General features: G+C 55.5%; 7 protein-coding genes across 7 annotated transcripts; 4 read left to right on the plus strand and 3 right to left on the minus strand.

The window, feature by feature from the left end:
• Positions 1 to 184: 184 nt before the first annotated feature.
• Positions 185 to 3746, minus strand: ACRALDRAFT_1047744 (uncharacterized protein). Its single transcript, XM_071015519.1, has 5 exons — positions 3615 to 3746; positions 3224 to 3534; positions 1845 to 3159; positions 941 to 1759; positions 185 to 873 (listed from the first exon to the last, which is right to left on the minus strand). Exons 1-5 carry the CDS (start codon positions 3688 to 3690, stop codon positions 641 to 643), a joined length of 2754 nt encoding a protein of 917 aa, XP_070876777.1. The 5' UTR covers positions 3691 to 3746; the 3' UTR covers positions 185 to 640.
• Positions 3747 to 3767: 21 nt separating this feature from the next.
• On the plus strand, positions 3768 to 5025 carry ACRALDRAFT_207013 (uncharacterized protein; the record flags this gene model as incomplete). Its single annotated transcript, XM_071022153.1, has 9 exons — positions 3768 to 3795; positions 3824 to 3889; positions 3940 to 4115; positions 4159 to 4297; positions 4330 to 4435; positions 4478 to 4512; positions 4781 to 4874; positions 4909 to 4948; positions 5005 to 5025. The coding sequence occupies 9 exons, from the start codon at positions 3768 to 3770 to the stop codon at positions 5023 to 5025; spliced, it is 705 nt and encodes a 234-aa protein (XP_070876778.1).
• Positions 5026 to 7563: 2538 nt separating this feature from the next.
• On the plus strand, positions 7564 to 9461 carry ACRALDRAFT_1054920 (translation elongation factor EF-1 alpha; the record flags this gene model as incomplete). Its single annotated transcript, XM_071015837.1, has 6 exons — positions 7564 to 7588; positions 7642 to 7691; positions 7753 to 7819; positions 8083 to 8217; positions 8288 to 9363; positions 9423 to 9461. 6 exons carry the CDS (start codon positions 7564 to 7566, stop codon positions 9459 to 9461), a joined length of 1392 nt encoding a protein of 463 aa, XP_070876779.1.
• Positions 9462 to 10216: 755 nt separating this feature from the next.
• Positions 10217 to 12643, minus strand: ACRALDRAFT_1068268 (uncharacterized protein; the record flags this gene model as incomplete). The annotated part of the gene is made up of 3 exons (XM_071017547.1): positions 10217 to 11695; positions 11762 to 12045; positions 12124 to 12643. The coding sequence occupies 3 exons, from the start codon at positions 12641 to 12643 to the stop codon at positions 10217 to 10219; spliced, it is 2283 nt and encodes a 760-aa protein (XP_070876780.1).
• An 886-nt stretch (positions 12644 to 13529) lies between these two features.
• ACRALDRAFT_2040125 (uncharacterized protein) lies at positions 13530 to 14717 on the plus strand (the record flags this gene model as incomplete). Its single annotated transcript, XM_071021025.1, has 4 exons — positions 13530 to 13562; positions 13653 to 13872; positions 13956 to 14087; positions 14167 to 14717. The coding sequence occupies 4 exons, from the start codon at positions 13530 to 13532 to the stop codon at positions 14715 to 14717; spliced, it is 936 nt and encodes a 311-aa protein (XP_070876781.1).
• A 378-nt stretch (positions 14718 to 15095) lies between these two features.
• ACRALDRAFT_2099617 (uncharacterized protein) lies at positions 15096 to 15404 on the minus strand (the record flags this gene model as incomplete). Its single annotated transcript, XM_071022961.1, has 2 exons — positions 15096 to 15140; positions 15222 to 15404. Coding segments are annotated over 2 exons (228 nt in total), but the record flags the coding sequence as incomplete, so codon positions are not given.
• Positions 15405 to 15816: 412 nt separating this feature from the next.
• ACRALDRAFT_1079863 (uncharacterized protein) lies at positions 15817 to 21121 on the plus strand. The gene is made up of 7 exons (XM_071018950.1): positions 15817 to 16971; positions 17081 to 17391; positions 18090 to 18341; positions 18611 to 19348; positions 19442 to 19630; positions 19702 to 19979; positions 20046 to 21121. Exons 1-7 carry the CDS (start codon positions 15982 to 15984, stop codon positions 20432 to 20434), a joined length of 3147 nt encoding a protein of 1048 aa, XP_070876783.1. The 5' UTR covers positions 15817 to 15981; the 3' UTR covers positions 20435 to 21121.
• Positions 21122 to 21169: the final 48 nt, after the last annotated feature.

Genomic DNA, 21169 nt, shown 5'->3' on the forward strand with positions numbered 1-21169 from the left:
AGCGACGCTCGGATGATAGAGCCGTACAGTGGTTCCTAAGGACTGCGGTGTTGTGTGTGAGGGGAAAGTGACGGGGTTGTGGACCTATTTGAGGCTATCGTGGCCGGGAAAATTCCTCTTTACCCACACGAAGGACTATAAGGACTAAGGACATGTGTCGCGTGAAGCGACGCGGCGGGATTTTCTTGGCTACAACGTCATTTTCCCAGTGACACGAAGCTAGCTGATGACTCGCATTGTACCCCTGAAAGCCCAGCCGCTTATCTAATCAGAGTACGTACTACCTACACCACCTCTCGCCCCTGACCCTATTCCTTGCCCCTGAGAAATCGAGACATCTGCCTCCATCAAAGACTCGTCCCAGACAGCCGCCCATACATCCCCCTTCACTGGTTCTGTCGATCAGACGGGAATTCCTGGCATCATGTTCTTCAGCACCACAATACAAGCCGCGTTGATCTAAGCCATCATATCTAAAACTCAGCGCAGGCGAAACAACAGCAAACTACGACAAAACAATATACACTGCCCCCTACACCATAACGGGCATCCTGAATTTGTCCTGATATGACTTCTCTTAACAAACTACTACGGAAAGGTACGCAGGCTGTAAAATCCGCAAACTCCAACCGAAGCACCCTTAAGCAATAGATGCAACAACAAGCGCCGCCACCCCCTCCTCCTCGCTGCGTACTGTGATCTTGGTCGTCACGCCCAGCTTGGAGGAATACGCCATCCGCACATTGGCCACCACCCTGCCGCCGCCCACCGTCTTGCCAAATAGCTTGAGGGTATGCGTGGTCTGGTTAACGGGAACGTCGGTACCCTCTAGGGGCTGTAGGGAGAGGATCGTGGCTAGTTGCTCGGTTGCGTCTGCAAGAAGAACTGTCAGTACGACCATGCCACGTATCTTGAGGGAGGGGACAAAAAAAAAACTCACCTGCTATGCTCTTCATACCGCTGAGCTGCAGTGTCTCCTCCGCTTCCTCGCCTGCCGCGCCAACCTGCTCCCAAATGTGGTTGAAGTTGCCCGCGAACGCTGGCATGACATAGTCACTGCCCGCCAGGTCGAATTCGGCCACCTCGTACTCGTCATCATAGCCGGTCTCTTCAGGCTCGTTGGTCGTCGGGTCGATCTCCTTGCTGGTGAACTTGAGCACGTTGGAGAAACTGCTGACGGGCAGCGATCCCTCTCCGTCCACCTTGTGGAACGCCACGTACACCTTTCCGGGCTCGTCCGTCTCGAGCTTCTCGGCTTGGATGATAAATACCTCCTCGAGCTCCTCCTCCTCCGTCGGCGTCGCCACCACCGACACGTTTTCCAGGACGGTGGCCGGTAGCGTGTTCTTGATGTCGTACTGAAGCACAATGTGCTCCTTGAAGATGTGCTTGACCACCGTGACCACGTACTCGGTCTCGGCCTCTGTGAGCTCAACAACAGCCGACGACTTGAGCACGCTGCCAAACTCCTTCATCTCCGGGATCTCCATCAGCTCCTGGGCATAGCGCTGCGCCGCTGCCGACGCCGATGCCGCCGCCTCGGCACCCGTCGCCGGTGTTTTTGTTGGGCCGACCTTGGGCGGCTTGAGCGATGGCGTCGTTGCCGTGAGCTTCTTGTTTCTGTCCTCGGCATCGGCTTGTTCGCGGGTAACCACGGGGATCTTGGAGATATCGAACGGAGTGTCAAAGGTGGATTTGTCGTCCGACGTGACGTACATGACGAGTTGTTGCTCAAAGTACGGAAGGGAGAACATGCTGTCTAGAGAGGGCGTTAGTAAGAGAGGGACAAAACAACACACAAGAAAATAACACGTGTGGCCGAGACAGCGACAAGGGTTACATACCGTCCTTGACAAACTGAGTCGACATCTCATCATCCTCATGCATAAGCTTGAGGCTGAGAGCCGCGCGGTCCCGAACTTCGTCGTCGACATCGTCCAAGCACCGGGTGAGGAGTACGTCAACACTCCGCTTGACCTCGGGGTCCTTCTGACCAACTCCAAACTTGGCAAGCGCAGTCACGGCCGCAGCCCGGACGATGGCGTTCTCCAGCACGACACGGTTGTAGATGTAACGGATGTACTTGGTCGGCTGCGACGTCTTGGGACCCTCCACGCCGAGCAGGTGCAGGATGCGAACCGCCAGCTTGGTGAACTCGCAATCCTCAATAAACTCGCAGAGGTGCGCCAGCGCATCTTCTTTCGAATCGGGAACGAACTTGATCAAATCGAACATGCTTTCGACCACAGCACGCTTGAACTCGTAACCGCCCTCGTCGCGTAGGATGCTGCTGAGGAAAGCCAGCATGCCCGCCTGCTTGCTGGGGAACTTGAGACAGAGCGTACGGATGGCCTCCACAATCGTAATCTTGAACTCGTCGGTAATCTCGGACATGAAGCTGGAAATGTGCTTCATCAACCGGTCCACGCTGGCTTCGTTGCCCGTCTTGAGCAAAGTCGTGATGGCAAAGGTGGCAATGGACCGATTGCTGTTGGAGATGAGAAGCTCGATATCGGGGTTGCACACGTTGACGGCATTGGGCTTGAACGACGCAAAGTTGTGGAGGATGCGGAGTGCAGCAAACTTAGTGACCGCACGCGGCGACGTGAGGAAGAGCTGAAGGACGTGGACGGCCTGAGCCACCTCGGCATCCGTGACGTCCCTCATGTCGCAAATGGCCTTGGCCGCCTCAAAGTTGACCATCTCGCTCTTATGCCGCAGCCACCCATCCAGCAACTGCATCATGGGCTTCCGCAGCGACGCGTCTTCCTCGGCCAGCTTGGCGGCAAGACGGACGAGCATGATGATGGCCGCCGAGTTCTTCACGGCACCCGCAGCACCAAACTGCTGGACCATCTTGACCAGCGCCATCCGGTCGTGGCTACGCATCTGGTAGAGCAGGCCAATGGCGTGGTATTGCGGCATGGTCGAGTTGTTCACGGGGAGCTGGCCACCCGACGAGGAGAATCCGAGGGAGAATCCGCCCGACGATTTGGTCGACGCCGCTGCCTCCTGCGTCTCGCTCTGCCACCGGCGTACGACATCCCTGGCGATGGGGAGGAGGTGGTAGGCAGAGACGAGTGCTGCCGAGGACACCGAAGGGTTCTTGTCCACGATGGCCGTCTTGATCACACGTTCAATCGATTGCACCGTTGTAGCCTATAGCAACCCAGCTGTCAGCCCCTAACATCTCTATGGTCAAGAAGAAACGAATCCGGCATACGTCAATGATGCGGCAAAGCGCTCGGATGGCGTTGGGTCTGTATATAGCGTCGGTGCTTCCTCCGGTATCCTTCATGATCGTGCTCGTGACCATGATTATATCCTCGGCCGAGCTGGCCAGCTCCTTGATGACAAGGTGGACCATCTGCCGTAAGCTCGCATCTTTGTTCTGGAAGAGCTTCGAGATGCCGAAGAACAATGTCGTGGCTTCGTTTGTCGGAAACTTTTCACCCCTATATAGGAGCAGCGCAATCTTGGTAAGAAGGATGCGACATCTTCGCGGTTGGATCGGGGAGCTATTGAAAAGACGAGCTTCGCGCGTTTCAGCGAGACGGGCCTCCCTCCAGTGCGTTTTGTTTTTGTGCCCAAGCTACAATGGGGGAGCAACTCACCTTCTTGGAACACTTGTGTCCGGTCTACCTTGATCAAGCCCAGATCAGCATCTTCGTCCTTCTTGCCGTAGCTCATGGTGGGCAACGGGAGGGTTGATGGGCGAGATTAAGGTGTCGTCGTCGTTGGAGGTCAGGACAGATGGAGCCCCCGAGATGCCACGACTTACTGCGACATCCATTGGTGGATACATCACGTGACTCCACTACAGGTCATTCTGGCACGTCTTATCTAATCATACCTCTCACCGCCTGTCCACTGCGGAGATTATGTAATGGTACAGCTTACCTTCCGAATATCTGCCGGCGACTGGGAGTCTGTACTGAGTACGGGATCTCAAGGGCCAAAATGACGACGTCTCGAGCACAGTATCCCTCCAGCGACGATGTTACCGAGTGTCACGACGAGCCAGCTACCTGACTGCCGATGAATCAGAAATATCAGGCACGTTACTAGGCAGTTTCGCTCTCAGCACCGAACCCCATACCGTTTACAAGAACCTGGTAGAAGTTACGGGTCGTGGTGTAGACCTGGTGTGGTTTCAAGGCAACACAATGGCAGAGGATAACCGCTGACAGCACCAATGGCTGGCACTCGTGGAAGAGGTATGGCCCGAAGCTCCGTGTCTACCTCGCAAAGCTGGGCGAGTATCTTCGATTCCGACTGCAATACGACAGTGCCCATCGTGCCGTACCATTTGCCTCTTATCTGATGTAGGTCTTTTTTCAATACATACATCTAACGAGGAGTCGAGCGATGGGCTCAATATCGGCGTGTTCGATACTCGGTCGCATGTTCGAGAACTCATCGTCGTGCCCAATCTGTAGTGGGAGGGAGCATGTGAGGTCGGTTGACGTGCTGCAAGACCTACCCTAGTCGCGAAAGTAGGTACGGTTGCAAGTGGTAGTTATTAATAAGCACCAATAAATCCAGTTAACATGTCGATCACGTGACTGAAATGGCTATGGAATAATATTGGCGCCTGTTGTTTTGTTCACTTCTTTTTACACGGATCGGCGATCCGGTCTGGTTAGGTCGGCCTTTTTTTTTTTTTTTTTCAGAAACGTTCGGGACACTGTCTTTGCGTTAGGTATAAAATTAGGTAGTTCCCAGAATTCTACGTTGTACTAATACTGTACATATTCGTACAACGTACGTGGTTGTGCAGCCGCCTCTGGCAAGTGGGGAAATGGGGCGTTTCACAACAGCCTTGGCCTCAACGCCATAGGTACGATATGCAAAGAGACTGAGACGTACCTACCGTTTGCATACGTTGTATGTGTTTGAAGACATCAGTGGCCTACAAGTGGAATCCAAGACTGAAGAGGAGCTTAGAGTAATCTCGTAATCTACGGAGTATAGCCTCATCTCAACAACTACCCTTTCGCGTAGTCGCAAGTTCTTGCGCTCTGAAGGAGAACATCGAAGAGAAACGACTCGAGATATAGGTACGACTTGTACATAGTCCTAATGCGGGCGGTACAGACGCGGAGGGACGAAATACATTACAACAGTTACAGGGCATGCATACTATGACGAGTTACGAAACGTACTGCGATTGCCTGGGTAGGTATTTGCATGGGGCCTCATTTGCATAAGGAGGCCCTATGGTCAGTTGGGTGGTGTGAATCAAGCGCCCAGCCTGGTTTGCATTTATCAAGCTTTTTTCTTTTTTTTTTTTCTCTCTTTTTTTTCTCCTGTTCAGAAGTTCCTGGTGTGTCCCTAGGCAGGAAATATACACGTTTACCCTTTGCCCTCCGGCTAATACACGGTATTTCTAGTTAGTAGCTAGACACTAATGATGATCCTGGTCTACGTTGTCAATGGTTTACGTATGTAGGCAGCAGATCCAAGTACCGAATTCGCAGCAAATGGACAAACGAACATGAATGATTATGCGGAAGGCGAGGGGTAGATAAGAAGATGCGAGTGTCCATTCACAAGTGTCCATTATCAATAAAATCTCTTCATCGACTCTTGTTTTCTGGCGAAGTCACTGAAGACTTTGCGGCGTGCACCTATTCATTGTGGAGACTCTTCGGCCCAAATGTGGCGATATTGGACTGTCGAGACTCGGTTGTCCATTTGGCAGGAACGATATTTCAACTGCCTTATAAACTTGCTGCCAGCATGGTATGTACGAACTAGCGGCACCGGCATGTGAGTCAGTCGGCGTCTGTTGGGGTAGGGCTATTCGTAATTGGGCCATTATTCACGGTGAAGGTGGTGTTGGGCTTGCACAACGGTTTTGGAAAATTAAGGTACGAAGTAGATAATCGAGACTCGATTTTTCACCCCCTTGACTTTGATATCCAGTCGTAACTCGAAGTACCCGAGCCTCCGGTGGCTTATCGCCACAGATATGAAAAACGAACATGCCCACGGGAAGCTGACGTTCTTGTCGTGCAATTGTCAGTCATTCTCCGGAAAGTGCAAGTGCGTGTACCAGATCTCAATTCCATCGTACAGACCCGTTTCAGGCACCTCAAGACAAAACTGCGTTTCAGTGACAAGAGCCACACTGTACATATTTGCGCACTGTGAAGTTGGTGGAAAGAATTACAAAGTACAACGTAATTACTCGTGGAATTCCTCGTTCGCCGGCGGTATGATCGACGAAGGGCAGTGTCTTATCGTATCCAAGACGGATATATAGGAGGATAGAGTACGATGGTAAGCTACATATGCATGGTTGCTCGCCAACTCGCTACATATATTTCATGCTCCAGTATCCGCAATGGACGATGCAGTACCTCAACCTCCAAGACACAGCCACGGACTGACATCGTTCGCCTACTGTACATACTGTACAACGTATGTTCGTATGTAAGAGTTTGCCAAGAATGCTTCAGCTACAGGAGCCTCCACCAAGTGGCGTACTGTTTGCGGAGAGCCAGCACAGAGACCGCCAGTGTGGATGCGAGTATCCACGACAGCGAAGGAATCTCATCGTATGCCGGGAGACTTTGGACCACAAGGCGCACGATCCGTGGGGCAGAATTTGCGGCAGGCGCGGACGCATCAAGACCTCGAGACAAAGGGGTGTCTAACTAAAGTACAGCGTACAGATTTGGCAGGCCGGGAGGGAGATATTAGCGGCCATAGGGTACAAAGTGTCCGTATATCTCATTACGTGGACGTATTTTTAGCTGTTCACCGAGACATTCCGCACCGGGAAATTTCGCAACGGACGGACTCGACAAACGTAGGTAATCATTACAAGGCACGAACCAAACCAAAAGAAAAGAAAGGAAAAAAACAGACGGGAAAAGAACCAAACTGAAAATAATCGACATACTTTGCCTCCGAACCCGTGGTTATCTACAGTGTATATGGTGGCAAGCCGCACCATGGAGACAGTGAGAGGACATCATAGGCGGGGTACTGCAGGGTTGCCCGAGAGACTAGACAAGGAGGTGGGGAAATCTGAGGGAAGGAAGGATGAAAAAAAATTCTGCACCGACGTGGAAGACGGCCTAGAGAGAACCTGTGGGCAAGAGCGAGTCGAGGTACCTTCTGAGTGGTAGGTCAGGCCCTAGTAATCGAGTCACTGTTGGGCGGCTAAGGGCTGGCGAGCCCCGCTTGCCCCTCCTACCAACCCGGAAGTCGCCCTCGCAACCTAAACGCGCCGTGGCCCCTCCACCGATCAGCCCCTCCCCCTCCCCCTCCACTCGAGTAATAAAATCTCTCCCACCCTCCATCCATCTTACTCTCTTCTCTCCCTTCTTCTTCCCTCGTCCGCATACCAGAAACACGCTTTCTGCCTGCAAACTTCGTAAGTGATCCTATTCCTCCTTGCTTCGCACCTCTTTATGGATATATTCCATCAGGATCATCGACTCTTTACATTGATTTCGTCGAAGCTAACCAGCGCGCTCTTTTTGCAGTCACTTCCATCGTCCTCATCCGCACAAAACCCTTCTCCCACCAAACCCCGACACATCAATCACAATGCCTCCCAAGGACGAGAAGCCCCGTGCGTACAATCCTGCCTTCCATCCAGCGAACTTCCTACTGACATTCACGAAGACCTCAACATCGTGGTCATTGGCCACGTCGACAGTGGCAAGTCCACTACGGTACGTCTCCGGTTCGCCCCAAACGCGATTTCAACAATATTCTAACATACATTTTCTCTAGACTGGTCACTTGATCTACCAGTGCGGTGGTATCGACAAGCGTACCATTGAGAAGTTCGAGAAGGAAGGTTCGTAACCATCATTTTTACTATTCTCTCCGTTTTCCCTCAATTCTTTCCATTTTTTTCACTTTACGACTGGATTGTGGGCCGCGGGGCACTGGTTTTCCTCCGTTACCCCGCTCCTCGCTTTGCAATTTTTGCAATTTTTTTCTGGTCCCACAACCAACCGGGCCGAATCAACACCGTTCTTTGTGGCCCCCCTCCAAAATGAAATTTGGGAAAAAAAATCAAAACGGAGCAACCAAAATGCTGACTGGGTGTTTCAACAGCCGCCGAACTCGGAAAGGGTTCCTTCAAGTACGCCTGGGTCCTTGACAAGCTCAAGGCCGAGCGTGAGCGTGGTATCACTATCGATATTGCCCTCTGGAAGTTCGAGACTCCCAAGTACCATGTCACCGTCATTGGTAAGTTGTCTTCCGTGTTTGACGTCCTTTGCGGCACGAGGTTCGCCGTGCTAATCCAGTTTACCTGCAGATGCCCCGGGTCATCGTGACTTCATCAAGAACATGATCACTGGTACCTCCCAGGCCGATCTTGCCATTCTCATCATTGCCGCCGGTACTGGTGAGTTCGAGGCCGGTATCTCCAAGGATGGCCAGACTCGTGAGCACGCTCTGCTCGCCTTCACCCTTGGTGTCCGCAACCTCATCGTTGCCATCAACAAGATGGACACTGCCAAGTGGTCCGAGGACCGTTACAACGAGATCATCAAGGAGACCTCCAACTTCATCAAGAAGGTCGGCTACAACCCCAAGAACGTCGCCTTCGTCCCCATCTCCGGCTTCCACGGCGATAACATGATCAACGCCACCACCAACATGCCCTGGTACAAGGGCTGGGAGCGTGAGGGTCCCAAGGGTGCCAAGCTCACTGGCAAGACCATCCTTGAGGCCATTGACTCCGTCCCTCCCCCTACTCGTCCCACCGAGAAGCCCCTCCGTCTTCCTCTCCAGGACGTCTACAAGATTGGCGGTATCGGCACGGTCCCCGTCGGCCGTATCGAGACTGGTATCCTCAAGCCCGGCATGGTTGTCACCTTCGCCCCCTCCAACGTCACCACTGAAGTCAAGTCCGTCGAGATGCACCACGAGCAGCTTGCCCAGGGTGTTCCTGGCGACAACGTCGGCTTCAACGTGAAGAACGTTTCCGTCAAGGACATCCGTCGTGGTAACGTTGCTGGTGACTCCAAGAACGACCCCCCCTCCGGCGCTGCCTCGTTCACCGCCCAGGTCATCGTTCTCAACCACCCCGGCCAGGTCGGTGCTGGCTACGCCCCCGTCCTCGACTGCCACACTGCCCACATTGCTTGCAAGTTCGCCGAGCTCAAGGAGAAGATCGACCGCCGTACCGGCAAGTCGGTTGAAGACAACCCCAAGTTCATCAAGTCTGGTGACGCCGCCATCGTCAAGATGGTTCCCTCGAAGCCCATGTGCGTCGAGTCCTTCACTGAGTACCCTCCCCTGGGTCGTTTCGCCGTCCGTGACATGCGTCAGACCGTCGCCGTCGGTGTCATCAAGTCCGTTGAGAAGGCTGTTGGTGGTACCGCCAAGGTATGTCTCAATCATCTGTGTCCTCCCTGTTCTTCTCCGTCACTAACACATCACCCCAGGTCACCAAGTCTGCCGCCAAGGCCGGTGCTAAGAAATAAACGCTCTAATACCCACTCATCATCTTCCCCTTGGGTCTTCAGGACGTATCCAGACCGCGGGCCACTCATGCTTGCTTCTACGACTCTTACGAATCTCCTTTGCGCCGCGTGAGGGGCCGGTTTGTGTTTTTTTTGGGAGGTTGGCACGGTTATGAAATGAAAAGGATCGGGCTATTTGCGTTGACAAAAAAACTTGTCCTCATGACCCAGGTGCTTTACTACGCAAAATAGAGTCCCTAGAAGTGATTCCCCAATTCTGTTCACGCCTCTTGTCCCTTGCCTACATGTCCTGACGTGATGCATCGGAGACCCAGTCGTAGCCCTATTGTATGGATCCCGTTACCCTAACACCACTGGCGAGAGTGGCCCAGCGTCAACGGTCACATGCAGACAAATGGCCGCCCCAAGCCAAGCCCAAGCCCGACTTGTCGACTTTTCCTACATCCACCGGGCTCCACCAAGGACAAGACAGAAAGCGGCATGTCATCATATTCCACTTGAATGCCGACGAACTTGGAGCTGATTACCAAGAGTTACGAAGTAGGTACTAGTATGTAGGAATAATGCACAGAGTATTACGCCGAATAGCTGATGTACAAACAGTAATATAATAGAACAGTATTGTTACACGTCTCTTGCGCCCCATTGCCGCTAGCAATTTGAGTAAGTCTTGTATGTATTGTAACGACCACAAAACAACCCTGGCTGTCTTATTCTCGGCGTGCGTATCTCCTCCTTTCAAGTCGACGTTTTCCCTACGCACCGTGAGCGTGCCTGGACTTCTCACCCAGCCACAGGACGAGTTGGTCGTCAGCTAGGCGTGTGGCAAGATCGATGTATCGTCTCTGGTGAAGCGTCCTCGAATTCGTCCCTTGGGCCGGTGGGAGCATGTGGAGCGATAGTTCCGTTCGGCGGCCGCCATGAAGGCCGGCCTCTACGCTCGTGTACCTGAGCTGGTGTCCCTCGTAGTCCAGCGTGACGCAGCGGCGTACCTCGAGACCGATGAACTCGAACGTCTCGTCTGCCGACGGGGACGGATCGAGGGGCTGGGCGGTCGGGCTTCGCTGCGGCTTTCCACCGGTCGGTGATACGCCTGGCTCTGATGCCGGCGAGAGGCTGCTGCTCATCGTGGGCAGTCCAGCGAGCGCATCTGTAGGGACGCACATGGAAGCCGGTGTGCGCAGCATGCCCTGGTCAAGGTCGAACAGCGATGCGTCGATGAAGCGGCGAATGGCGGGGATACTGTCTGGATCGGGAAGCCTGGAGATGGTAGAGCGGTCGAGGCGAAGATCAACGGGGCGATCGGGGAGGGTCACATCGTGTTGCTGGCGGTTGAGGATGGCGTGGACGTGTTTCCGAGGACTGCTATCCCAGGTGAGACGACCATCCTGAGGCAGTTGTTCTGGTACAGTGAGGTGCACTTCCAGGAGGTAGCTGGGCACTGAAGAGGGATTCAGGCGGACCGAGTCCCGGGCCATCTCCAAGATGGGCTCGTCTCGGTCCACTCCGGCGGCGAAACGAAGAACAAGCGTCGTCGCCGCAGGGGCGTCGGTGGCCAGGCTATCGAGCGACGCTAAGCCGGCGGGAGGGGGGACCACGGGCGAAAACATGCGGATGAGGTCTCGGTGGCTTGTCTCGCTGGACGTCAGAACGCCCTGCGAGGGCGAAAGCCCCAGTGCTCTGGAAAGAGGAAAGAGACCCTGTCCACGAGAGAACAGGACGTGTCCGAAGGTTACGGATGTCTTCTCTTCGGGTGCGCTCCAGGATGACAGTGCATCGGCCTTGTCTGCCTCGCTGTCGCTGGGAAGGGCCAGCATCGCAGGGGCGGCGCGGATGACGGACATGGGAGCCTGGAAGGTGCCCTTGGCCAGATGGCGTCGACGGCCGAACCGATAGCGGTATGACGGCTTCGGATCAACTGTATCGCGACCCAGAGGCAAGATCCAGCGCGACCAGCTCTGTAGCCTATGGCGCCAGGCCCAGCGCTCCTGGTCACCGATGGCGGGAACCAGTCTGACGCGAAGGGGGTCTCGTGTCTTACTGTTCGCCCGCCGCTCGGAAGCGAATGTCCTGGTTGACTTGGGGAGGAAGGACGGATCGACGACGGTGGCGGATGGAACGTTGAGGAACGCCGTGTATAGTAAGCGCCAGATCACATGCGCCTTGCTCTCCCAGTTGTTTTGAACATTGGCGGCGTGCTGGTCGCCCGTCGTATTCCATGATAAGACTCGAAGCTGTGATGAGCCAATCTGTCAGCACTTGTCTCGGAGCCGGGGAGTGAGTGGGTGAGGCGAGCTTACGATGCCGGAACTGTCGAGGGAGAGCGCCGTCTGAGTAAGAGAGCCCAACTTTCGGACGAAGCTCTCGGTAATGTTCGCGATGGGGACTTTAGTCCGACGGGGAAAGAGCGTGAGGTTCTCCTCCGAGGCACTTTCGAGAAAGTCTTGGATGTGGTCGAGGATGGCCTGGCCGGCGGTTTTCCTGGCGACGATGCGAATCTCCCGTGTTGTAGGATTGGCGGTCATCGACTCGCCCGGCTGGATAAAACCTTGACCTATAGCTGCAGCCAGGTCGCCATCCGAGTCTGTTTTCGATCGATGGTTAGTAGCGAGGCCTTGAAAACAAAGAGAGACAAAAACGCAGCCGATGAAGAGTAACTTACGCCGTGCTTGTAGGTAGGCCCAGGCCGAGTCGGTGAAGGAAACGACAATCTCGTTCAGGCCTTCGACTCTTTCCCAAACGTCAAGACCCCAGGCCCGCGACATGAGTGAGAAGGCCACCCTGTCCTTCCCCGGCTTGGATGGTAACTCGAGCTCTTCCAGGGGCCGGAAGACGACAGGGTGGGCCATCCAGGGTCGCGTTTTCCTCGAAGCAGGTGCCGGTCCTGGAGTCTTGGTTGATGAAGACCGGGACTTTGTTTTCGTCGAGAGGTAGTAGGTGAGCTGAGTCTTGGTGAACCCTTCGGCGAGTGTCTCGAGAAGCGCCCAGAACTCGTTTTTGGGGAGTAGGGTGTTCTCGGGGCGGAGCTCCTCGATGTTCTGGCATGCCTCTTCCATGGAAGCCTTCTCTTGGGAGGATTCGATTGAGTCCCGTAGTTCGGCGGCCAAGTCGGGCCCCGTGGCGTCTTCGACCGGTATCTCTTCCACGACCCGCGACCGTCTTTGCCTCTGGTCATCTCGCATGACGATGGTGTGTGCTTTTTCTCCCAGCATCTCAACCCCTAGCTCTTCAGGACTTAGGGTGACCAGACGCGAGCCTACGCGGCCCCGATGGACTCTGTCCTTGACATCATTGGGCCTTTTCCTATCCTTCCTGTTGCCTGGTGGTCTGCCCCTTCGAGGGTGCGACCCTTTCTCCGGATCTAACACAGTATCCTTGTTATTGGACCCGTCGTGGGTCTCCTTCTGCGACTCGTGGTGATCGAAAGGTTCTACGTTTTCGTCGTTGTGTTGGCCAGCGGTTTCTTTGGCGGCTTCGTGAGAGACGCCAGCGTCATGCAGCCGCTCCCACGCCGGTGGAGAGCTGTAGTGTCGGAGGGCAGGACGTGCAACGGGGAGTATGGTAGCAGCTTCGGCTACACGGCTCGTCCATGGTCGGCGGAATTGGTTGGGAAGCCTCAACTGACATTGGGTACAAATGCTCCGAGGATTGGCTGCTCTAGAAATCATTGGAGCGAGTCTGAGGTGGACATGGGCCGATTGGTCCGCATGCCGTCGTAATGAATGGGTTGACTAGTCGCATAGAGTGAGAAAGGAGTATCTAGGCGCCTTGGACACCGAGCTTCAAGTCGAGGTCATCTTCAATTTTGCGATCCAGGATGCGATCCGATAAGATAAGATAAGATAAGGTAAGATAAAGTGCCCCACTTCCAACTCCTTCCAACGCGACGACGCGCCCTCGAGATCAATCTCATACCATACGTACGCAGTATACTACTCTCTACTACTCTCAATATTCAGCCATTTAGCAAGGAAGCTCATATTACGGACTACGGGTACTTTGCCATCCTCGATTATTTGACTCCCAACGGCCTGCTGAGGATACTGAGGACGCTAAGACGAAACCACCATGCCCGTCGGAAGCAGAAGGAGACGAGTCCAAGTATGTATCCCAAAAGAATGCGCTGCGTCCAGATTCCATCCTCGATGGGCTCTTTTATGACCTCGATCTCACCAAAGCGCCGTATTTCAGGATGACGATACCGACGGAGAAGACCAGCGACCCCGCCAGCGCAGAAATCGCGACGGATCCTTCCACGATGGCGATAGAGACGACACTGCACAAGATGAGGGCGACACCATGGACATGGAGGCCACGCCGGATGAGCAGCTAGCCAAAAAGCTCGTCCGCTACGCTCTTTCCTGCGACTTTGCCCGGACGCCAATTCGACGAGACGGTATCAAAGAGCGAGGTCGGTGTCTCTCTTGTCTCTGTCCAGGCCTTTTTGACGTCTCACTGACCCTTCTTGTGTTACTCTTAATCCCCGCTGTATAGTTCTTGGAGATCAAGGCAGGGCATTCAGGAGAGTCCTAGAAATTGCGCAAACTTATCTCCGGCAGGTCTTTGGCATGGAGCTACGCGAGCTACCAGTGCGAGAAAAACATTCGCTCGAGGAAAAGCGCAAAGGTGCCGTCAAAATTACAGTCACCGCGGTCTCCTGTTTTACCCGTCGCTTCAATCACTGACCTGATAATTGACATCACAGCCGTCCGATCACAATCCCAACCCAAAACCAGCACAGGGGTATACATCCTCGTTTCCACCCTCCCCCCAGCGTACCGATCCGCCGCCATCATCCCCCCCTCGCGAATCCCCAGCGCCGACGCCGAAGCGGCCTACGTGGCCTTCTACACCATGGTCATCACGGTCATTATGCTCAACGGCGGCGAGCTCAGCGACGCCAAGCTCCGCCGGTACCTGCATCGCCTGAACGCCGAGGACAACGTGGGCGCCGAGCCGACCGAAGACGTCCTCAAGCGGATGCTGTCGCACGGGTACATCACCAAGCACGTGCAGCGCGACGAGACGAGCCAGGCGCACGACTCGGGGGAGAACACGACGTGGTACGTGGGGCCGAGGGGCCAGGAGGAGGTCGGCGTCGAGGGCGCGACGGGTATGATCCGCGCGGTGTGGGGGCCGCAGGACGAGCGGGGCGGCGAAGAGCTCGAGAAGAAGATCAGCGCGAGCTTTGGACGTGCGGTCGCCCGGGAGGCGGACGGGGAAGCGGATGGAGCCGGTGGGGAAGAGCCGTCGTGATGAGGTTTTGGCGAGTGTCGGCCGAGGGTTGACGGCGGAATGACCCTACGGATAAATCTGATGCGGAGAAGTGGGCAGGTTACATGTTCTTTCTTTTATGAGCTTCGTCACCGATGAGCCTGGCGAAGGGCACGAGGCACATGGGAAGGGAGCGATTGATAAATGCCGTTATGATATACCATTCCAAACCCCGAAAATGAGGGTATCAACTTGCACGCCTTGACGCAAACAGATTTCGCCCAACGCCGTATACCCAGTTATGCGCAGCCAGCCACTTCCCGAGTTTGGATATCCTACAGTCGTATCGCCAAGTCGCGTCAAGATGGAGACGGGCACGCATTCGTCGGAAAAGATTGCATCAACAAACATAAATGTTCATTAGTCTTCGCGCGCAGGAGGTGGTCCGGCAGGTTGTAACATTTTCTACACCAGTCGATTTGATCAGTATTCAATACATTTGCCCATGTTGCGTTCGTGTTCGGATGGCGGGGGTAGCAAACATACGCGTATGAGGCGAGTTCGGACAATATGAGTAGGCTCGTTCTCGGCGAGGGAAATGTAGGAGAGCATATGCGGATGGCCGACGAGAGAGGCGTAGGTGTCGCGGTAGATGTTGGTCTTCCACTCCCAGCTTGTCGTATCAGGGTGGCCAGTACCGACGTATTTCGCCTGGAGGCGTTCGAGTTCCTGTTGGGTGCGGAGTTTGTCGGCCTATACTCGAGAAGATGGTTAGCCAAGTTTGACAAACGGACGAAGTGGGATTTTACCATGTTTTCTGCTGATGAGGGCTGTTCTGTGGTTTCCTGATGTGAAGGTTGAGACGCCGACAATGAGCATCTTCAAGGCCCAGCAGTAGGTACGAAGTACCTTAACTGGGGTCTTGTCGGCTGATCCTCGGATATATTCTGGTCTAATGTGTCGATAAGATAAGGCATTTCTCATGACGGGTTGGCTCGGTGAGCTCGGTGTAGACATTCCGACAAGCGCGAAAAGTAGTGGGTCCTTCGGCCAGCGAGCTAAACTGGTTCGTCGCGCCTTGCATCAATTCAACTTGAACTATCCTCGGGAATTCTTGACGACGATCAAATCGCAAACGAACCTACTTTCACCTCTCCCGACATTTATATTTGGAGACATCAGTCACACCGCGGCGCGGGCTCCTAGTTTGTCGTCACGCCATTGAATCCTGACGCTAGCATCCTCCCCCGACGCCATCGCGAAACATCGTTCAGTCATAAACCCCCGGTCTCCGTTTTCCAAGGCGATGGAGCCTTGGATCCAACTCCAAAGCCACCGAGCAGGCCGACAAAAAACACGCGACTCGGTCGAGACGGTTCGAAAAGCATGGGCGCAAACACACGAGACGAAAACCGATGAGAATGCGGACCGGGCGCGATACGAGGGCACGTACAACGACGTGGTCGAGGTACTAAGGAGCAGATACAAGGATCCGACTAAGGACGAATGGTTCGCCGGCAACGACGACTTCCTGGAGGACCTCGACCGCCTCTTCACCAAGCTCCAGGCGCGCGAAGCGGACCTGGCCGAGATCGAGGCACACATCACCAAGGAGAAGGAGAAGTGGTACCGCCTCTCCCTTCACGCATCTCCGCTGCGAGGTCTGGCGGCAAAGTCGATAGGCAGGCCGGCGCTTGCCTCCATTCTAGACGATGGCGACAAGTCCTGGGACGGCGTCACGCGGGCTGTCCGGGGCGCGCTCCCCCGGGCCGACGACGCGGCACCCACAGCAGACGACGTGCTTGCGAAGCTCGAGGGACTGGACCCGGAGAAGGACCGGGAGAAGCGGGGCGAGGTTCTCGCGGCGCTCTTTCTCGGCGACCCGACCAAAGGCAGCGGCGACGGCAACGGCGACGATCACGGGATACCAGCGTCGTGCATGCCGGCGGCCGAGGCATTGCGGCGCGGCGCGGCGCTAGAGAAGGTGATGGCGGAGCTGGAGGCCACGCGGGCCGGGACGGCGGGGAGGAAATCGGCGGCGGAGACGCACCGGCGGAAGCTGGCCGAGCTGCGGCGGGCGCAGGCGGCGCATTTGCAGGCTAAGAGCCTCAAGGCGCAGAAGCGGGAGCGCAAGCAAAAGGCGCCGCAGGTGGAGGACGCGGTGTACGAGAGCGTGCCGGAGGGGGTGTCGCTGGGCGACGTGCGGGCGTGCGCTCTGTGTCAGGTGTTTGCGGGTCTTGGTGTTGGCAAGGGGAGGAAAGTGTACGAGGCGATGGGGGATTGCGAGGCGCAACATGTGAGTGATTTTTGTCTTTCCTTTCCCATTCCATCTTTTCTTCGTACTTGGTCCTTTATACACACCCCGCGAGTATAAAATCTTCAGAGACAAAACTAACGATCCATAGGAGGAACATGTCCGCATGGACCACAGCTGTGCTGCGGGCCGAGAGTGCGTACAGTTGTCGGACGAAGACGTCGACATGCTGGGCAACGAGGACAGCGGGGTGGTGATATGCCAAGAGTGCGCGGAAGACTTGGACCGGGCGACCACATATTGCTCGGAGCGGTGCGCCAGGGGGGATTTCCAGAGGCATCGGGAGGATGTGCACATTCCGGGCCGGAGGAAGCTGGGCAAGAGGGAAGTCGAGGTGGACACCAAAGACGTCGTGTTTGAGGACGAGGACAGGACCAAGTACCACGTGGAGGATATCAGCAAGTACGTGTGGAAGCTGGATGCGGCGTTGGAGCGCTTCTTCACGAGCAGGAACCCGAATGCGCGGATTTTGTCTGTCGCATAGGCGACGCAACTGATGTTCTTCTTCCATCGACAAGGCTGAGATGCCTTGTATCTACGGGTACCCATCATGGGTAGGTACTTGCTGAGACAGATACCCCGGGGTAATGCTACCTAAGGTACCTAGGTACGTAGATGCCTCAATACGACTTTGCATCGACTACCCCTGTGGCTGGCTTGTGTCGAGTGCTCTTTCCCCGTGCCGTACCTTACAGTAGGGTATTTTTCTGCCGGGTGCACCTGCAGACGTGGACGACGGCAAGAACAACTCACCAGTTCTCACCTACCTACCGGTCCTACCTCACCACTGCAGTTTGTGCCTACTCAGTACATTGGAGTCAGGAGCGATCAACCGACAATTGTGCCAAGACCGGCATCGGACCGGCCTTTCTTTGCCGCCCCACCAGACATACCGTCTCCACTTTGTAGCTCCGAAGTGCATCGGTGCTTAGAGTGCCAAGCCTTCATCGTTTTCCCCATCTCATGCCCGAGTCGCCTCATCCGGCTTCAGACTCATCCAGTCACAACTCTTCTCATGTCTCTATGCCGTGTGGCACCGTTTCTGCAGACGTCGTCAAGTACTTCCTAACGTCGTGTAACTCGGTACCAAAGGAACCCAGCCAGCGTCCAGAGAACCAACCAGCTGGCAGTGTAGTTATCGACTTCACCTCCGTCTCTTCCTCTTCTACAATGGACTCGGGCCTGGGAGCAGGCATCCCGACGACCGCCTCTAGTAACGGCAGCCATAATGGCACCACCACCGCCAGTTCGGGTACCGTCGCCCCTAAACCAAGGGTCAGCAGCGCCTGTGAGGCCTGTAGACTCGCCAAGGTCAAGTGTCAGCCCAGTGACAGGAGCGGCGTCTGTCGAAGGTGAGTGATCCGTCCAAATATTCGGCCGATGCCCCACGAGCCCCCCGTCACGCGTCTGCATGGAGGACTTTTTGCTAAGATACACGTGGCTCGCCTTCTAGGTGTCTTGACTTTAAGCGCGAATGTGTTTTCCGCACTGGTCCGCGAACTCGACGTCCCCGCCAGTCTAGGTTGTAAGGGCCCCCCGTCTCTACTCTCCCTTTCAATCTGATCCACTTGGGACCCATGGGCGATGAGGCGGTGATAGAAATACTCATTGACAATGTTAGGAATCATGCAACCTCTCGGCGTCCTCCCCCTCCAGGGCCCTCCAAGACGTTCAGTATCAACTTTGATATGCCCGCTCCGGACAGCGCTTGTCCCGCCGCTCTAGAGTCTCTCGCCCATCGCCACGCCTCTTATATCGACAGTCTTCTGCCCCCCGACGACCCTTACATGCACACCCCCATGTTTGACGACCTCCTGTTGAACGCTTTTCACTCATTCCATCACCCGGGAGGCTTCGCCCTGACTCCTCCCCGCTCCCATACACCGTCCACCCTCGCCAGTGACCATCCTACATTCAACCAAGACTCCCCCTATCACCCTCATTCTCACTCGTCTTCCTCTGTCGCATCCTCGTCCTCCCTTTCTGGGGATGTTTCCGCCGCCACCACCGGGTCATCCCCCGGAAGCAGCGGCATCGCCCATCCTACCGTCTCCATCTCGTCCATCGGCCTCAAGCCACAGTTCAACCTGGACTCGGCCTCCCATCTCCTCGACTGCTTCCGACAGATGCTCCCCCACTTCCCCTGCATTGTCCTCCCACCCGACGCCACCGTGCAATCCCTGGCCAAGTCCCGTCCCTTCGTTCTGCTCGCCATACTGTCGGTGGCCTCGGGCGCCGGTTCCCTCCAGGGCCACACGCTGTACGACGATGAATTCCGCAAAATTCTCGCCCTCAAGTTCGTGGCCGGCGGTGAGCGCTCAGTCGAACTGCTTCAGGGCCTGCTCATTTATAGCGCCTGGTGAGAGCTGGACCCCACCCACCTGATCTTACCGACGACAGAGATTGGGGGAGAATGTGCTGACGATTGTTTGTCCGTTGTCCCACCCTCCAGGTATCCCTTCCATTTGCGGCCCAAGAACAAACAGGCGTTCCAATATGTCCGCATGGCCGCTGAGATAGCCCACGACCTGAACCTCGTGGAGCCGCCGACAGCCTTCTTTCTCACCCCCGACTCCCCTGTTACCCCTGAGCAGATCGACGGCATGCGCACCTATTTATCCTGTTACTATCTTGTCTCCTCGTGCGTTTCTCGTGCCGTCCTTTCATCTCCGTCCCTTAATACAATGTACTGACGACGGCATTGCGCGACAGTTTCATCGCCACCTGGGCCAGGTTCTCTGCCCTCGGCCTTGAGTATACGCAGTGGACTGCTACCTGCTGCGACGTGTTGGAGCGCCGCTCTGATGTCGAGGGGGACCGCACATTAAGCTGGCTCGTTCGCTGTTCCCACATTATCGAGGAGACAAGCAAGGTCGACCGTCCTGGTCCCGATGCTGATGACAAGAACACCCGCTTCATGCTGCTAGGTCTCGAGTCCCAGTTCCGCGAATGGCGTGGCAGGATTCCCTCGACTTCCATACCGAATGGATGTATGTACCCAAAGACCAATTCCCTTTCTGTTTCCCGAGGATGTCTTTACTGATAATGTGAAAAAGCCGCCCTGCAAATCGCGACAGCATTCACCGAACTGTACCTTTACGCCACTCCTCTTCTCCGCCTCGGAAAACCGCCTGCGGCCCAGTCCCCTTCGAATGGCGCACCACTTGACGTCGATCCCGATCGCCTCGCCCATGTCCTCCCGATCCTCCGCCACCTCTTTGACACATTCACCGCCCTCCCTTCGCCTGCCTTTATCCCCCTGACATCGATCGACTGGGGGAAATTTGTCCAAGTGACAATACTGGGCCTCCGTCTGTCACTGCCCCTCCCGGCGTGCCCTGGCTGGGACGACACTTTTGCGCGGCAGCAGCTCCGATTCAGCGCCTTCTTGGAGCGCTTTACCCAGGGGGACGGGCGCGAGACGGGCGCGAGACGGGCGACTTGATGCCTCCCGGTGTAGCGACGACCGGTATGAACGTGCTTGCCGCGAGTCGAATCGTCTTTGGTGTGGTGCGGCGAAAGTACGAGGGCAGATTGGCCAAGATTGGGGACAACGCGCCGCCGCATGAACCTGCGCTCCATGTTCCAAGTCAGCCACAGCTGCAAACCTCATCGACAGCCGAGGACCTGGATATGACGATCCCCGAAGCGACGACGCTCCAGGGGTGTCCGATGCTCGACGGAAGCCTGGACGGGTATATCCCCATGTGGGACCAGGACCTGGAGGCGCCGCCGATGCTGTCGGAACTCTTGCACTGGGACGGCCTTGATGAAGGTGGTTTGTCTGGAATGGACGGCGACGGCGGGAATGACCTGCTTTACGAAACGTGGACGACCATCGGATGGTCGCAAGGCGAAGAGATGGGCGCTGGGACCTCGGGACCAGGAGATCCGGATAGGATATGATGCCATCTTGATTTCGGGTCAACTCCCTTGTACACTTGGCATAAAAACACGGACTGTTTGAAGCATTGTTTTGGATTATTTTGGACTTGTTTGGTAGGTAAATGGGCAAGGCAACATCTCCCGGTTATGGAAAATAGGGGTCTTGGAGGAAATATCAACGTGATGGATGAATCCCGATAGTTTACTCAACTCAGAAATATTCGGCGGCAACGCCAATGGTTGGATGATCATGATGCAACTGAAGCTGTAAACATGCCATGGCCCGAATCTTGCC

This window comes from Sodiomyces alcalophilus (assembly GCF_042370955.1).
Source record: "Sodiomyces alcalophilus JCM 7366 unplaced genomic scaffold ACRALscaffold_2, whole genome shotgun sequence".
NCBI classification, from domain to species: domain Eukaryota; kingdom Fungi; phylum Ascomycota; class Sordariomycetes; order Glomerellales; family Plectosphaerellaceae; genus Sodiomyces; species Sodiomyces alcalophilus.

Bases quoted from the DNA above. Each gene is read 5' to 3' on its own strand.
- ACRALDRAFT_1047744 (XM_071015519.1), bottom strand. From the start codon at position 3,690: ATGAGCTACGGCAAGAAGGACGAAGATGCTGATCTGGGCTTGATCAAG. The intron at 3,535-3,614 runs GTGAGTTGCTCC...AAACGCGCGAAG, and splicing joins GACACAAGTGTTCCAAGAAG to CTCGTCTTTTCAATAGCTCC. The intron at 1,760-1,844 runs GTATGTAACCCT...CGCCCTCTCTAG, and splicing joins GACTCAGTTTGTCAAGGACG to ACAGCATGTTCTCCCTTCCG.
- ACRALDRAFT_1079863 (XM_071018950.1), top strand. From the start codon at position 15,982: ATGGAGCCTTGGATCCAACTCCAAAGCCACCGAGCAGGCCGACAAAAA. The intron at 17,392-18,089 runs GTACGTGTGGAA...AAAGGAACCCAG, and splicing joins CACGTGGAGGATATCAGCAA to CCAGCGTCCAGAGAACCAAC. The intron at 19,980-20,045 runs GTATGTACCCAA...AATGTGAAAAAG, and splicing joins GACTTCCATACCGAATGGAT to CCGCCCTGCAAATCGCGACA.